Here is a 16,275-nt window from a genome sequence, read left to right on the forward strand (position 1 = left end):
CGCGGTCGGAAAATATATCATCGATTTGAACTTTTAAAGTTACGATGATTATGTAAGGGGAAGGCTGTGAGAGCAACCACAGCTTTGCTTGAGGCGCCAGTGTACTGGGCACCACGAACCAGCGGAAATCGCTGGACCGAAGCATGTGGGCAGACTAGTTTCACCGTCAGGAACAAGATCGAGTAGGTCGAGTGAAGCACCAGCGGTGGGTCGTCGAGTTTTCAACGAACCGGAAGCAGCGAACCAGAAGCTACGCTCCATCCGGTATCGCCGAATTGTCCTCGCCAAGTACTGGTTGGCCCTTTGAGTAGGATTTATGGACTATGCGAGTAGATTGCGACAAAACTGGGAGCTAAATGACTCGCGCAACAGGCATCGGTATCGGGAGAACTTCCGACGAGGAATTGAGATGGCTCGCGAAAACAGGAACTAAATGGTTCACAGAAACGGGAGCCAAATGGCTAACGGAAGTTTACCACTGCGATTAGCTGGATATGTGTTCGGAGCTAAACCGCTCTAATGTATCATTTTGTCTTAAGACTGAATCAGCCTCCCTACGATATAACGCTTCGATGCAGTCTCGTGGAACGAAAGGAAGGAAGAAAAGTGAGGACTGTTAGTAGTGGTTAGGCACAAAAGTGAGTCCCACCTAGGGCCAATGCAGTTTTGAAGCTATTTAAGCATACTATAAAACATACAGACGTTTTCAGATATCGACGAACTGAATCTAGTGGTATATGACGGGTGTAGCTTAAAAAGTCGAGTTTCAGAGTGATTGCACAGTCTTCCTTATATGAAAAAGGCAAAAAATGAACTGATGATTGCTATACATTTCATAAATCCGTACGACTATCAAATGAGTTTCTCTGATGTGGTTACCTACTGCGCAACAAGATGGAGAAACATGCAAAGATTTCGAAGATGTACACGGAACCGAGCCGAATTACTATCATGTACCAAGCAAACAAATCTACAAGTCTTCAAGCACAAGCGATAAACCAAAGCTGATGTTTCCACTAGAGTTCGAAAAAGTATAGTATGCACAGGATGTACGTTCGCCAGGCTACTGTATACGAAATACGCAATAGAAAAAAATATCAGAGAAAACCATATCTGAGATGAATAATTACATTGACGTACACTTTACCTTTGGATTCATTCCAGAATGTTTTCCAAAAGTGAAATGTTGCAATCCTGTTTCTGTACATTGTTATCGAGCATGTTCACCTTTGACCGATTTTCATACCTTGTGTGTACAGTCGGTCCATGTGCCGCCACAACGGAACGAAACCTATTCAAGCAACCAAAAGTTAATACCTTAATGTACTCTTAATTCTTAGAGAACTTTCAAGCTTTTATTGGGATTTTAGAAATTGCACTGTTCGGAAAATTATTTAAAACGAAAACTTTAGCATCCCTTTCCTATGTGAACTTTTGATTGATTCAGTAATGTTTGCTTGAATTTTTCTAGTAAAACAAATAGCTCAACCTCGAAATCACCCTGCGGAAACGTCCACGAGAACAATCGAAAGAAAATGTAAAAAGAAAAAAAAATTGTGATTATTAAAATAAATATTTATTTTTTGTTTGCCCCCCCCCTCGGAAAAAAATTTGTACTTGGACATAATTTTTAAAAAAGATTTGTAATGGCCTTACTGTTTGTTTGAATACGTTAAATTAATCATACCGGAGGGACTCTACTTAGGCCACCATTTCATTTCTAACCGGAGAAAAAACACTTGAACAACTTCCTTGTAGTGCATACTATACTGTAAATTAACTCATAATTTAACAATATCCTGTAGATTTAACAAAAAAACGCGACATAGTCTTAACGGATACTCACTTCAATGAAAGGCGGTAACTCAACTAAATTTTTTTCCAAACGCATATTTTAATTGCACTTTCGCACCTTTCTAATGCGTAAGACCTTTATGTTTGTTATGATCAGTTCCCATGCGATCGTTTGTACTATTTCCTAGCACTTGTATCATACGCGTGCTGTACATACTTGTGCAACACGAGTTTACGTTGATTACAGGGCTGGCCCAAAACGCCTGTTACGATGAATTGACATGGTATCGAAACACCATGTCCTATAGCATCTACCGGCAAACGTTCGACCCCAATGGTTCAAATGAACCAAAGCAATTTCGTGTCTGTAGCGAATTCCGCCAACACCAGGTTTCGTTTTTTGCAAATGCCGGTTGATTACATGTATTACACGAAGTAACAATTGTGTTGAATGCAGTAATCGATCGGCGGCGGCGGCGGCATTTGCAATAATTGAAAAGTCGTATGACGTTCGCTCAAAAGGTTGATACTTGTAAACCTATTATTTATTATATTTTCTTTTTTTTATTGACAAGGTCCCGCCGGCGGACAGTGATAGAGCAATAAATCTAAATGACCTTGATATTGGTATCACAAGCACCGCACACTAACTGTGCTAGACTACAGTAGCTGTCAGTGAAGCAACGGACCATGAAGCATAATAAATATAGTGGATCTCACCCGTGAATTAGCCGTGATTTGTGACGGGTGGCGCTGTGGAAGCGGTTGGGGCAACATCACTTGCTGTTTGTTTTATTTGGACGTGCCTTATATTTATCAGGTGTAGATTATAGCATTTCCAACAATTTAATTGACTTCCTGGGTATTTTACGACAACTGATTCGTTGTAAATTTTATTTATTACATAATACTATGTTTTGTAGAGATTAGGGTTCGTCGCGGTGCGGATGTGGGCGGTAAATGGATAGTCCGCACCGCAACCGCAAAAAAATAATAAAACCGCACCGCTTACCGCAACCGCATTGCATTTACCGCACCGCACCGCGCGGTAATGCGGTAAATGCGGTAAAAATCATGAATTTTTAAAATTGTGCTGAAAAATTATTCATTTGTATTGTATAGCCATATATAGTAAAATGTTATTCCTATTTACGCGAAAATTATCTTTGACGGACTCCTCAGAATGTAACATTTATGAAAATATTAAACTTTGCAAGTTTTATTAAGAGGGGTAAGGGTTTTGGCGCGAAAAAAAACACTTTTTCTTGATTGTTTTTTTAAACTTTGCGTGAAGCGAACTGATCAAAACTTTTGTGCATTATAGCGTATCATTTCAATACAGCATTTTCCATGCAGAAATATCGACAATCGACTCGGTGACCAAGCTTTTTGTAGAACGTCTCTGGAAAAACATGATTTCCGGTGTCACCTGCCATTCAAAAACTACTTAACCGATTTCTTTCAAACTTTGTATACAGATTCCATGTAAAAATACGTTAAAGTTTCGAGATAAATTTTCAATTAAGGCAAAAACTGTCCAAACTATGCAAAATTTGGCATCTGGGCTAACTTTGATACTTGTCACAAATATGAAGGGAGACTTCGAGAAACACAAAAAATCGCAATGCCCTACACTAACTTCGAAAGTTTACTTTCAAAAAGTTACAAAATACTCCTAACTGAAATAATATTTTATTAATTTGGTAGGAAATATTCCCAGTTGGACGAACAATGAACGCACGCAAAAAAAATTCCTCCAAATTCGTTTGGTTTGATGATGATAATTACATTCTTTGGATTGTTTTTAAGTCGTAGTATCATTAGTTCATCTCTAAGTTCTCCAAATTAATCAAAACTCACAGCTGAGAAAATGTCATCAAAAACGATTACGATTCCACGATTGCCAAGAGAAGTCAGGAGAAATTATGCATTTTGTAATTGGATTTGACAGTGCCTTTTATGTATTTGAAAAGGTTTGTTTGTAATTTTTATCTTTGAAGTAAAAAATAAATAGTTTTCAAAATATGTCGTAAAAATAATGGTGCCAAATTATATTGGACACAGTTTATAAATTTTATTTCTTAGTATCAGTATGTTTTATAATATTTGAATGACCAAAATGTAAAAAATCAAATAGTGATAGGTCGAATACAGATTATATTCGGATTTCTTTTCAAATCATTCTCAAGTCTATGGAAATTAGAGCAATTAAATGTTTATCATGTTTCTCTATTGTAGGGTAATAAATAAAACTCGAACGTTCTGACAGAATTCGTTCAGAAAATAAATCTAGTTGCGTCCTTCTCAAATGGTAAAAGTCATAGTTTTAATTCACTTTTTAAAGCAGACTGCAGAGTTTATCAATTATTTTTTGAAGTGCGGTTGCGGTAATACCGCGCGGTATAAGCTCATTTCCCGCACCGCATCCGCAGGAAAAAGGGTCTCACCGCACCGCAGTTTTTGCGGTGCGGGTGCGGTAAATACCGCGCGGTTGCGGTAATTACCGCAACCGCGACGAACCCTAGTTGAGATTTTATCGTTACTCAGGTCGAAGTTAATCAGACACACAAGTAAAACACTGAGACAATATTTTCGTGATATTATTAGTATTACGAACAGGAAGCCTACTTATCATGTGAATAAAGAACTGAACTAATCTTGAAAACTAACTTATAAACTAGAAAGAGAGCTAATCGTTGCAATTGATGGTCATAATTTCCAATGTTTTTATGTTTGCGAGTCTGTGCAATTTGTTTTGCTAAACCTGAAAGGGCGCATCAAAAACATTTTCAGAATTTTGTTCTGAATCCTTTGAAGCATTTTCTTCCTAGTAGCACAACAACTTGTCCAAATTTGCACTGCTTAAGCATTGCCGGTCTAAATATTTGTTTCTAAATTAATAGTTTGTCATTAATACTTTAGGCTACGTCCAGAATTTTTGTATACAAGGAGGTATATTTTATATATTCGTTTCTTTTTGCTTAGATTCCTTCAATGTGGTACTTGAAAGTAAGCTTTTTATCGTAAATTAATCTAAATGTTTAACTTGATATGGCCACGTTTAAGTTAAACCAGTAAATTTAGGTATATGGAAATTATTTGGTTTAAGAGAAGAAGTTCTCGGCTTTTGCGAAATCACAATCAATCGTGTTTTTGCCACATTAGTGACAATTTTCAATTTTTTTCAGATAACTATTAAAAATAAAAATATTCGTTGCAGTCGACTGCAAATAACTTTCAGATCCTTACCTGAGGCAGAGATACTAATATAATCACAGAAAAGTCATTTTGTAGATTTCTGTAGAAATCACAGGTTAAAATATGAACCGAGGGACGCTTGCTTTAACGGATAGCATACTAGATTTACAATTCTGATAAGATACGCGCAAGGTACATTTTCGATTATCTTATGGGAAATTTAAAATCCCAAGCAACCATTAAGGCAAACAATTGCGATGACGACATGAACATCGTACGACAACAAGAGAGAAACGAATGACTCCTAGGATGCAGAAAGTTAGGAAACAAATGTTTTCCTGCCGCAAAAGTAAGTCTCGACCTGAAGAGAAGAGAAGACAAACGCATAGCTAATTTGATCCAGTCCTAACCTCAATATTGAACCAGCTTCTGATTGGTCGTTTTGCCAGCTAAGAGCGTTCATAAAACGGGATGAAAGCCAGTGCTGCTGGATCTATTGTTGCTACTTTTCATACCTATCAAAACTTCATGCAAATTGAGTAAAAGTCCTGAATGACGACATAGCTACGTGTATTGTTAAGAGAATGTGAATAAAAATAAAATTTAATTTTTAATGCAACTAGTATTGCGAGTTCTTGGTTGAGGTGCGATGTTTGAGGTACAATTGGTGTCTTTAGATTTACAGCAGGGCCCAGTAGAGAAAATTAAAAGGAGCATGAAGCCGGTTGTCGTCTCTTTTCTTAGATCTCAACTACAGACACTTTAGATACAGACTTGCGGAGACAAAACAGTAAAACTAGCAACCATGAAGGTAAACTGGCATCACGTAAAATCTCATAAGCTTTCCATTGGCTTCCTCCTATACTCCCCCTCATAAAACAGCAATTCGCTAGGCTATGTATAATGTGTCTGTTAGTCTCAACGGGCTATCAACGTCGTTGGGGCTGTGGCAAGTCGCATACGCGAGACTGCATGAACTTTATTTTTAAAATCCTTCGATTCTTTTGAGATAACGCATTAAGAGACTATTCATCAATTACGTATCGCTTTGAGGCTAGGAGGGGATACGATAAATTGTGACATGTTGTGACATATGGGATGGGGGAGGGGAAGTAAGGTAGAACGTCACGTAACATGTTTATACTGAAGATAAAAAAATAAAGAAATTAGTTACGTAATAGAGAAGGGAGTATAGAGAAACTCGCGACAATATGTTACATGGGGGATAGAGGGGGGCAATTTTGAATTAAGCAAATTATTAATGGTCTCTAAGCTGTTTAAAATTAAGAGAATTTATTACGCATTTTGCTCTAAATTGAACTACACACAGGAGTGTACACTCTGCCTCTTGCTTTGAGCATTATTCCAAGATCGATGTTAAGCGCTAAAATCACCGATTATAAATAATTTCGACCGGTTTCTTGTAAGGTTTTGTAAGTCCCCTTTCAATGATTATTTAAAGTCATTATTAAACTTAAAATTCATTACAATTTTACTAGAAAATTCGCACCCAGTTTAAAAAGCTTCACATATGGAGACAGAATATAGCATTTCAGTCATCAATGGAAACATTGATTGCTGCAAGAAATTCAATTTTTCTTTCGTGATGCTACCTAGTTCGGTCGAAACAAAAGATGCTTGCGTGAAAACGAAATTCGAGGCGTAGTAGTCATCGTTCTTTTAGCCGCGTTCCCTGCCACTGAAGCATAAGATAACGCGCCACTGTTGGATGGTGTAACGGAGATAGAAGATGCTTGCATAGGTAGAGGAATTGTTTTTTATTTTGAATCGGCTACCACGTTTAAACGTGTTCTGTTGTTGTGGGAGCAAGTAATTTTCTTTAATTTGTTGCTTTATACAAGAATTTATAATTTGTGTGACAGTGGTTCAGCCATGATATTATCTACTGGGTTCCTGCTCCCATGTAGTACGAGGCAACTGAAAACAGGAGTCCTCTAGTCAAAATATGCCAGTCGTACACGAAGTGTCGTGGGTCTTACCCTCGCTGTGTTAAGCGGATCTCTGACACAATAGACGTTTGTTTCTTCGCAAATCGTGGGATTCAAATGGTGGCCAGGTCACTAATACCACAGAGAACAGACATATAAGCTAGAACAAACTTTCCTGAAAAACTGTATAAATATTTAAATGTGTAAACATTTAAATGAAAATACGTTGAAAATCACCATCGCATACAGGTTCGCATGCGTGAATCACCATTGTATCCAAGTTTGTACACATGTTCCATATTGCGATTGCTGGCCGATCGAAGCGCCGACCAGTGGCAAGTTGCTACTCGCTGTTGTCATTTCAAAGCGACAGTTTTATTTCTTACACAAGTTGAAAACTTTACTTGTATGTCAGTTCTCAGTGCTAACACCCATTTCGGAGTTCGCTATTGATGATTAGAAGCCAATGTTTAGTATCTTCCAATTGCTGTACAACAAGTGCTGATGATGAAATGTGTAGTGCTGTAAACGAGTAAGGTTAGAGTAGCACAAATTTATCTTCAGCATACACGCACAGCAACTATTAATCTATCCCGCCTTGTGCAGGAAGGAAAAGGCGTCCATAGCTTTGGTTCAAGTATCGTATTTTCATATAGAAAACTTCTATGTTGAAAAGCTGCTTAACACCGTCTTCGTAGCTTTTAACAAAAATAGCACGACAAATCCACGTGAAATGCCTCATGCATGTATACTTTCAAATAGTGCTATTGACGCATGTCTTATATCCAACCTCACAACTCGTGGTATTTGCGTCGTCAAAGTCAATATAACTGTTGATAGCAAAAACAAGAATTACATCTATTGTTCGACATATTTGCCGCATAGGGGACCATAACCTTCTGATGATTTAAAAAGTGTTCGTATCATACTGCGGCAGAAATGGGTTTCCTCTCATAATCGACAGTGATGCAAATGCCCACCACATAGTTTGAAATAGCTCAAATATCAATTTGAGAGGCACCGAATTGATGGGATAGATACTTAAGTCGTACAAATCTGCACATACTTAATGTAAAAAATCGCCCAATATTTGCACTATCTGGCAGAGAAGAGGTGTTAGATGTAACTCTCTACTCTGACGGTATTAGGCATGAGTGAGTAAACTGGCTAGTACCAAAAGAGCTTGAACCGTTTAAAGACGTTTAAATGATCATAAGTACATCGTCTTTGATCATTTAAACGTCTCGCTAGATATCGTCACATATCGTAATCTCAAATCGAATACGAACTGGGACCTCTACAAAGAGGGCTTGGCGATTAGATTTCATGGGTATCTCCCGACGAAAGAATCTCCAAGTGTCTTGGATGAGGTCGTGGATAAAACAAGCTCACTCATAGTATCAGCATATCAAGAGGCTTGTCCGCTTCGAGTTATACGTGCTACTAGAGGAACACCTTGGTGGAATACCGAACTTGTTCGACTCAAAAAGTTTTGTAGAAGAGCTTGGAATCGAAGACGCAGGGACGGATCGGAAGTTGGCTCGCAAAGTATACAAAAATGCCTTTCCATCCTCTGAGCGAAGTGGTTGGAAAAAGCCGCTGAACAAATATCTTAAGTATTAACGAGACTAATATATTAAATAAGTTATTTTCGAATTCGAAAGATTTTAATGACAACTCCATTAGAACTGCTAAGGGTAAATACTTATCTGAAGAAAATTTAGCACGCAAATGTCGTTTTGACACACACTTTTCAGACTGTACGAAGCTATTACTGACGACTGCCCTGAGTTTTTTATATCGATTATAGAGGTTTTAACCTTAAGGTCATTCGCCTCTTCGTGTTAGAAAAATCTCTTATGAAAAATTTCTTACCCTATGTGCTGGGTCGGGACTCGAACCCAGGTGCGCTGCGTACAAGGCAATCGATTTACCAACCACGCTACGCCCACCCCTTGCCCTGAGTTCTTTTCCGGTAGATCTGATTCTTGGGCATTTGCTAACAGAATTGTGACAACCGAATCGATCAAATGGGCGATTGAAAGCTTTGCTCCGTATCAGCGAGGGAAGTCTGCTACCTCCCTGTTACACAATGCTGTCTACAACATTGAAAAAGCTTTTTCGCAAAAGTAATCAAGGTTAGGAGTTTTTCTTTATATTGAAGGTGCTTTTGACAAAGTATCTTTCGAATCCATTTTGGAAGTAGCACGAGGTCTTGGAGTGCCTTCATGTATCACTAACTGGATACACGCAATGCTTAGCAACCGACATCGGTGCTCATCGTTGAGACAAGTAGTGATAAGAGAACTGAGTACCTACGGATGTCCTCAAGGTGGTCTGCTGTCACCACTTTTATGGAATCTTATCGCCGATGGCTTGTTGAGGAAACTTAATGAGTTTGGGTTTCCGACGTATTGTTTCGCCGATGAATGATATATAATGATATATGATATATAATGATATATAATGATCACCGGTATTTGCATTAACACACTTTTTGATTTGATGCAACAAGCCTTATGTGTTGTTAAACAATGGTGTTTTCATGTTGGACTATCAATTAATCCAAATAAAACCTCTATGGTGCTTTACCCACAACGAAGGATTACAACCGGAGCTTCCGTTGCAATTCTTTTAATCTGAAATTATTGACGCAGATCAAGTTAAGTACGTTGGGGCAATTCTTGCCTCAAAACTTAATTGGTCAGCTCACAACGATTTCAGAATCAAGAAAGCTTGCGTGTCCTCCAGGCAATGTAAACGGGTTTTCGGCAAATCTTGGGGACCCAAGCCCAAGTACATTCAGTTGATCTACACAACAATTGTTAAACCAATACTGGCACACAAAATTGATACGTAGTTTGTTGTGCTGACGGTTCTTTCTTGGAAGGTCATTCGCTTGGTAGATAGGGGAACATGGGGAGACTTGACCAGGTTTTCAGTTAAACTTACGTAAATGTCTAAAAACCTTTTCAATCCTTTAAAGCTCATTTAAACATAATGCGCAGCAGTATTGCGCATAATCATGATTTTTGTAGAATTTTTGGTTTGCTTTTTCCAAAGTTATAAAAGTTTTTCAGAGATGAGTTTTTTTGGTCAAGTCTCCCCACCATGGGGAGACTTGACCAAGGCCTGGGGAGACTTGACCAAGAGAATTTTGTAAAATTGAAACAATAAATTAAGACATAAAACATGCTGTCTTCATATTTTTACATATTGTCGAGATCTTTAAGTACCAGTAAAAAATATAGAAGGTTTGCATTCATTAAATTTCGATTTTTTATGCATTTCCTTTTAAGGATTAACTGTACTGCTTACATTGCTTGTTCACACGTCACGAATCAGCCATATTACTGCTAACTTTGTTCACTAGTACTAAAAGATATAGACTGATGTTTGAGGTGGAATTTTTTTGTGGCGTGTTTAACATTAACAGTAAGTAACACAGCATAGTAACTATCAGAAATTTAGAATCTTTATTCAGCTTATTTCCACTCGGTCAAGTCTCCCCATAAAATCTTTGTCAAGTCTCCCAACATTAGTTGTTGTGTGAAATGTCGTGCAAATGTTAGTAATATCTATTCCAATGTTCCGATTTATGTAAAACCATTTCACCATTTCATAAGGAATAAGATGATATATGAGTAATTAAAAAGTAATTATTAGTCGAGTAGATATATCCATACAAATTTTGATAATATATTACATCATTTAACACAAATTTATTAAATACGGTACATTTTTTATAAGGAAAGTATTTATCATTCCAAACTTTCAAATTTACTTTAAGGGGTCGAAACAAGTAAAAAAATATTTTCGAAAAAATTTTAGGAACCTAATAGAACACGTGATAGCTAATAATAGAATTTTGCGCTTGGTCAAGTCTCCCCATGTTCCCCTACTGTATTCTATGCAGAAATCTTTGCGATTATGCATGGCAATCGGGATTTCAACAGTGAATTTTCGGTAAAAGAATCTATTTTTGCTAGGCTGCCCTGAATGCACTTAATTCTGCAGACTTGAGATCGACATTAGTGATAGCATGTCGAACTCAAATCGAAAAACTTTCAAATTCTACCTAACTTCTATACGTGGTAATTCCGGTATTACTGCAAATAAATAGCGGACGAATCGGCTAGAGCTGGCGCTACGACCCACTTCCTATTAGGAAAATGATGAATACACAAATCACGGCAAGGCACAAATCTCCGATCAACATGGGGAACGTGCCATTTGAGTCAGCCTCTACTGATTCCTGATGAGGTTGGTTGAACACTATCGAATCATTTGAGCGCTATTCGTTCACAGTTCGAGAGCGTAAAAAACGGATGCATTTACACTTCCGATGATTCGTTTTGGGTGTATCTAAGCTGTCAGTGTGTTTCTAGCATTTAGATACACGATGAAATTGTCATTTAAGTATATAAGTACAAAAGGATTTCTTGTATTATTCGGTAGAATCTTTGTTTAAACATTAATTGATTGATTTAGAATTATCATTTTTTGAAAAAAGAAATGAATAATGTCCCTTTGTTTTATTCGAAAAGCAATACTTTTATTTGCGAAGCATCAAAATTTCGTCTTTAGAAACACTAAGGGTTTCCAAACGTGAGGTTGATTTGATATTTGCCAGAATCGAACACATCATAAGGAGTGAAATCCTGCGGGATTGGCCAGACTTTATCCCGAAACGTTGTTACATCGGGAAGTACCCCGTAAAACTGCCCGTACTCCTGTATAGTGAAGAGACACTTCAAACTGAGCAAATATTCAAGCAGGGCTGCATCCGGTGTATGTTCCTCATAATTCTCATCCAAATAGAGTGACTTGAAAGCAGTTCCTACAATAACAGTGGTATTAGTTACAGTTCGAACGGCTAACCACCGTAAAATCGTACTCTCATCCAATTCTTCCGTTCGAACCATCTTGCAGAGCGTATAGACTTTTACCATAAAAGCGTTGATGGTCTTCTCAACCACATTCGAATCCTTGGTATCAATAACCGTAGGCTCCAAACCGTTTAAATAATCAGCAAACCTCCAAACCAATTTACGAAAGAATCTCTGCAATCAAATTCACCAAATTAGTTAATAGACCGTTGCAAAACATAACACACACCAACCTGATTGATATTGTTATACACCAGAACCACCCGGCTGCAATCGAACAAATCGCTGGCGGCCAAATATCTCATATACTCCCCGATGGTTTCCTCCGAACTTTCGATCATGTGCATCGAGTACCCGTCAAAATTGATCATCAGCCCAAACAGTTTGACCTCGTTCGATGTCTTATCCTGCATCTCTCTAATCACCTTCAAGAACTGATCGCGGATAGTCATCGCTGAAACCTTCGGATGTCGACCGATGTAAACAATCCGTTGAAAGTACGATTTACGGCCCGCGCACAGCATGTTGTCCTTCACGTGGTCAGCCAGCGTGCGTCGGTTTTGAAACGATGGAAGCGCCGTGTCCTCTGACCGCTGCATGAAGTACGGTAGCGATTTTTTCTTGGAACCTTTTCCGGGTGGCGTAGACATTTTCACACTTTTTTTATTCGAATCCGATTCCAAACTTGACGGGTACTGTTTGTGTGCATCGATCCAAACAATGCTACGGTCAATCACTCACGTAACCATAGCACCGGGGTACAATCCCCTGTAGACGAAAACGAACTTCAATAGCTCGTTGCCGTAACGACAGCGCTTGCAGTGTACAATTGAACTTCATTCTTCAATCCCGGTGGCAAGCGTGGCAAGGTCGGAATGGAACGCACCGAATACCTACAAGCTACCAACCCACAACAATCGCACATGGATAAATTATTTAAACCACCCTCGCGGATCTCTTCGAAATTAACAGCGAATGGAACGGAATGGTTTGCTATGGTAATCGTTAACGCAACGGGATGGGCGGGTAAAGACTGATGACTGGTGTTATGCCTATACACCAGCAGGCTGCCAACCAACAATATGTACCTACTAAATAACCGATGTACGCGGGCTACGTTACAAGCGTCCCAAGACAACGACGGAGCCCGCTGTGAAACAATCAACATGTGCTTAATTTGCAGCATTTGGGCGCGTGCGAATTCCAATGAAATGCGCTGATGCGCGCGACTAAGATGAGGTATTGTACTTCAGGGCAGCTATTAGACTGTTATTGAGTGCGGCACGAATTGTGCTTTGCTCGAATTTGGACAGCAGTTTGATTGATATGTTTAGTATTATAAGCAGCATTATGACACAAAAGTAAAAAAGTCGTGTTACTATGAACCTTTTTCGGACTTCACGGTTTCTACAAACTTTTCAGTCGATTTATAGCGTTGAATGAAAAAAACAGTCTTGTTTCCCTGCTAGGTGATCCGAGATTAATAATTTTAACAGATAGAACAAAACGAAGCATCCATGAATATTCATTTTGAAACCCCCAACTGCATGTTGTTGGTGCATTGTAAATGCAGTGCGTGGATAACCGTTTTGCATAAATTATGCATATTTATACCATGGTTTAGCACCCGTTCTAATAACTTACAGCTTAATAGGAAACAAAGTATGGCAATAGGTCCATCATTATCAAAGTATGACATAAAAGCGAGGGCGCCAGGTTCTAGAATTAAATTATAAAACCATTTGGCTTCAATCATAAAAAGGAAAACTTTGGAATAGCTATAAAGTACAGTGAAAAAGTTTTTGTATATTAATGGTTAGCTTTTACTTATATTTTTTTATAAAAAGTAGTTGATAACTTGGTTTTGTCATATTTGTTATTATCATTATGGCCTAATTTTAGTGAAACATCCTTATGAATGATCGAATATAAAAAAAACCTATTTTAATCCACCTAGCGGTGCAATTGTGCCTTTCTCAATCATGAATCACGAGAATGTGTGCGTTGTTTATATTCATTAAAAGCTTTTAAATGCATATATTACATTTCATTATTATACATCACATGACAACTATATACAGGAAAATAAATCATTATTCGAGTTCTAAAATTTTGAAAAAGAAAAAACAGCTACGGTAATATTGAACTGAAAAAAGATGCGAAATCGGCAAAGTCCCGAAAAGTCGATATTCATAAAAAAAAAATTTTCGAGATAAAAATACGAATTCGATTTCTGAAATTTCATGGAGTCCCCCCTTTGAAAAAAAATTTGAGTTCCGGCTTATATGGGAATTTCATATGTGACCTGACGGTTTAGTCTATATTTCCGGACCCATATAAGCGATCCGTACGAAATTTTATAGACATCTGTGGGGATATTATAGCTATCAAGTTTGTGAAAATGGGCCCAACCATCTCCGGGAAACTGATGTGAGTTCGTCAATTTTGAAAGATGGCCGCTTTTCCCGGACACTTCCGGAACCGTCTATGGTGGTCAATGTAGTCAACAAAAGTTTGGTTGGCCGTCGGTGACCTAGAACAGCAAATTGAAGTTGTTTGAGAGACATTTTAGCGAAATTTTTACCTATTTTGCTTTCATCGGAGTATCGGTTTAAATCGCAATTTGCTATGTGATCGCACGCCACAACCTGTAACTCCGGAACCGGAAGTCGGATGGGGATGCAATTAAATAGCCATTTACAGGGACGCAATACCTTTCATTTGAGACCAAGTTTAGTTGAATCGGTCTAGCCATCTCCGAAAAACCGATGTGACTGTTATTCTGAATTTAGATACTTCCGCCGGGGGTTCCTTAACCGATGATGGTGGCCAATGTGGCCAAATAGACTTTGAATGGATGTTAGTGACCTAATACTACAAATCGAAGCAGTTATGGTCATATTTTTGAAAAATTTTCACCTTTATACATTCACTGCAGAATTTATTAAAAACGACATTTTCTGCGTGTTCGTACTCATCACCCTGTAATTCCGGAACCGGAAGTCAGATCCATTAGAAATTCAATAGCAGCCTATGGGAACGTTGAACCTTTCATTTGAGACTAAGTTTGTCAAAATCGGCTCAACCATCTCTGAAAAAAATGAGTGCCATTTTTGGTCACATAGACAGACAGACGTCACACAGACGCACATACACACACATACATAAATACACACATACATACACACACAGACATTTGCCGAACTCGACGAACTGAATCGAATGGTATATGGCACTTGGCCCTCCGGGCCTCCGTTAAAAAGTCGGTTTTCAGAGCAATTGCAATACCTTTCTTTTGAGAAAGGCAAAAATTAGTATCACACATACTAATTTACATGCCAGCGTAGTTGGTAAATCGATTACCTTCTACGCAGCTCACCTGGGCTCGATTCCCAACCCCGCACATAGGGTTAAAGATTTTTCCAAAACAGGCCGGCGTCGGCGGTAAAACATAATGATGTGTTATGTTCTATCAATGCATTGACCATGCCGTAGACTTACGTACAACTTCCAACTCCTACTTAGCAGAAGGCAAAAGACTCTTCACATTTCCTTTCGATCATGTCCATATGAGCCTGCCTAGTCCCAGTTTTGCGTTCTAAGTTTATAACTGATTCGCTCTAGAATACCTATCCGTCTTTCAATTTCATTGCTTTCGGTTCACTTAGTCTCAAATTTGCCGAAAATAGCCAACAAAATCGATTCAGTAAAAGAGATTTCTCTAACCCGAAAAGTGCCGAATGACCCTAAGGTTAAAACCTCTCTAATCAAAATAAAAAAAAAATTTGCATGCAAATATTTAAAGGGATGCAGAAATACAGGGAACAACCAATCGCCACCAAATTTGCACAGTTATTTAGGAGCTTGGATATAACTCAAAAAGTGATTTGCTGGAAAATGACGTCTACTGGGCATGAAGAGATCAGCTATAGATTTATTCAGCAGAGAACCTGAAATAGGTTGTCAACTTTGGGGCAGTCCCTATACTCGCTGAATGCGTTAGGGCATTGCAAAAAACACTAATTTTTAACATCTCAAAGCCGCCTTTCGTATTGTGATAAATGTCAAAGTTAGCTCAGATGCCAAATTTCACAACATTTGGACAATTTTGGACCCCCGCCCACTTTGATAGAAGTTTTTGACATTGGTACTAGGGAAAAATATGAGAAATATTGAGAAAGGCAAAAACAAATGCTATAACTTTTGAAATAGCATTCGAAAAATTTCAGTTCATGCGTTTTTTTTAAGAAAGGAAACATTTCTGCTTCTCGAAAAATATGGATAGTTGGCGTTTTGGACGTTTTGCCTTAAACATCTCCTATTTTTAATAACCATTCTACTCTATGTTGCAAACCATACATATTTTTCAGTTTATCTAATGTGAAAAAATCTCAAAAATCGAATGGTATCATTGAGACCTGTGTCAGAATACGAGAAGTTGGGGT

General features: G+C 38.2%; 2 protein-coding genes across 2 annotated transcripts in view; one reads left to right on the forward strand and one right to left on the reverse strand.

Moving 5' to 3' along the window:
* LOC131689839 (uncharacterized) overlaps positions 1–16,275 on the forward strand; it is a 72,026-nt gene that overhangs the window by 33,457 nt on the left and 22,294 nt on the right. The window lies entirely within an intron of this gene.
* LOC131689841 (uncharacterized) lies at positions 11,507–12,648 on the reverse strand. The gene is made up of 3 exons (XM_058975162.1): positions 12,064–12,648; positions 11,839–12,004; positions 11,507–11,781 (listed from the first exon to the last, which is right to left on the reverse strand). Exons 1-3 carry the CDS (start codon positions 12,478–12,480, stop codon positions 11,534–11,536), a joined length of 831 nt encoding a protein of 276 aa, XP_058831145.1. The 5' UTR covers positions 12,481–12,648; the 3' UTR covers positions 11,507–11,533.

Source organism: Topomyia yanbarensis, chromosome 3 (assembly GCF_030247195.1).
Source record: "Topomyia yanbarensis strain Yona2022 chromosome 3, ASM3024719v1, whole genome shotgun sequence".
Classification (NCBI taxonomy): domain Eukaryota; kingdom Metazoa; phylum Arthropoda; class Insecta; order Diptera; family Culicidae; genus Topomyia; species Topomyia yanbarensis.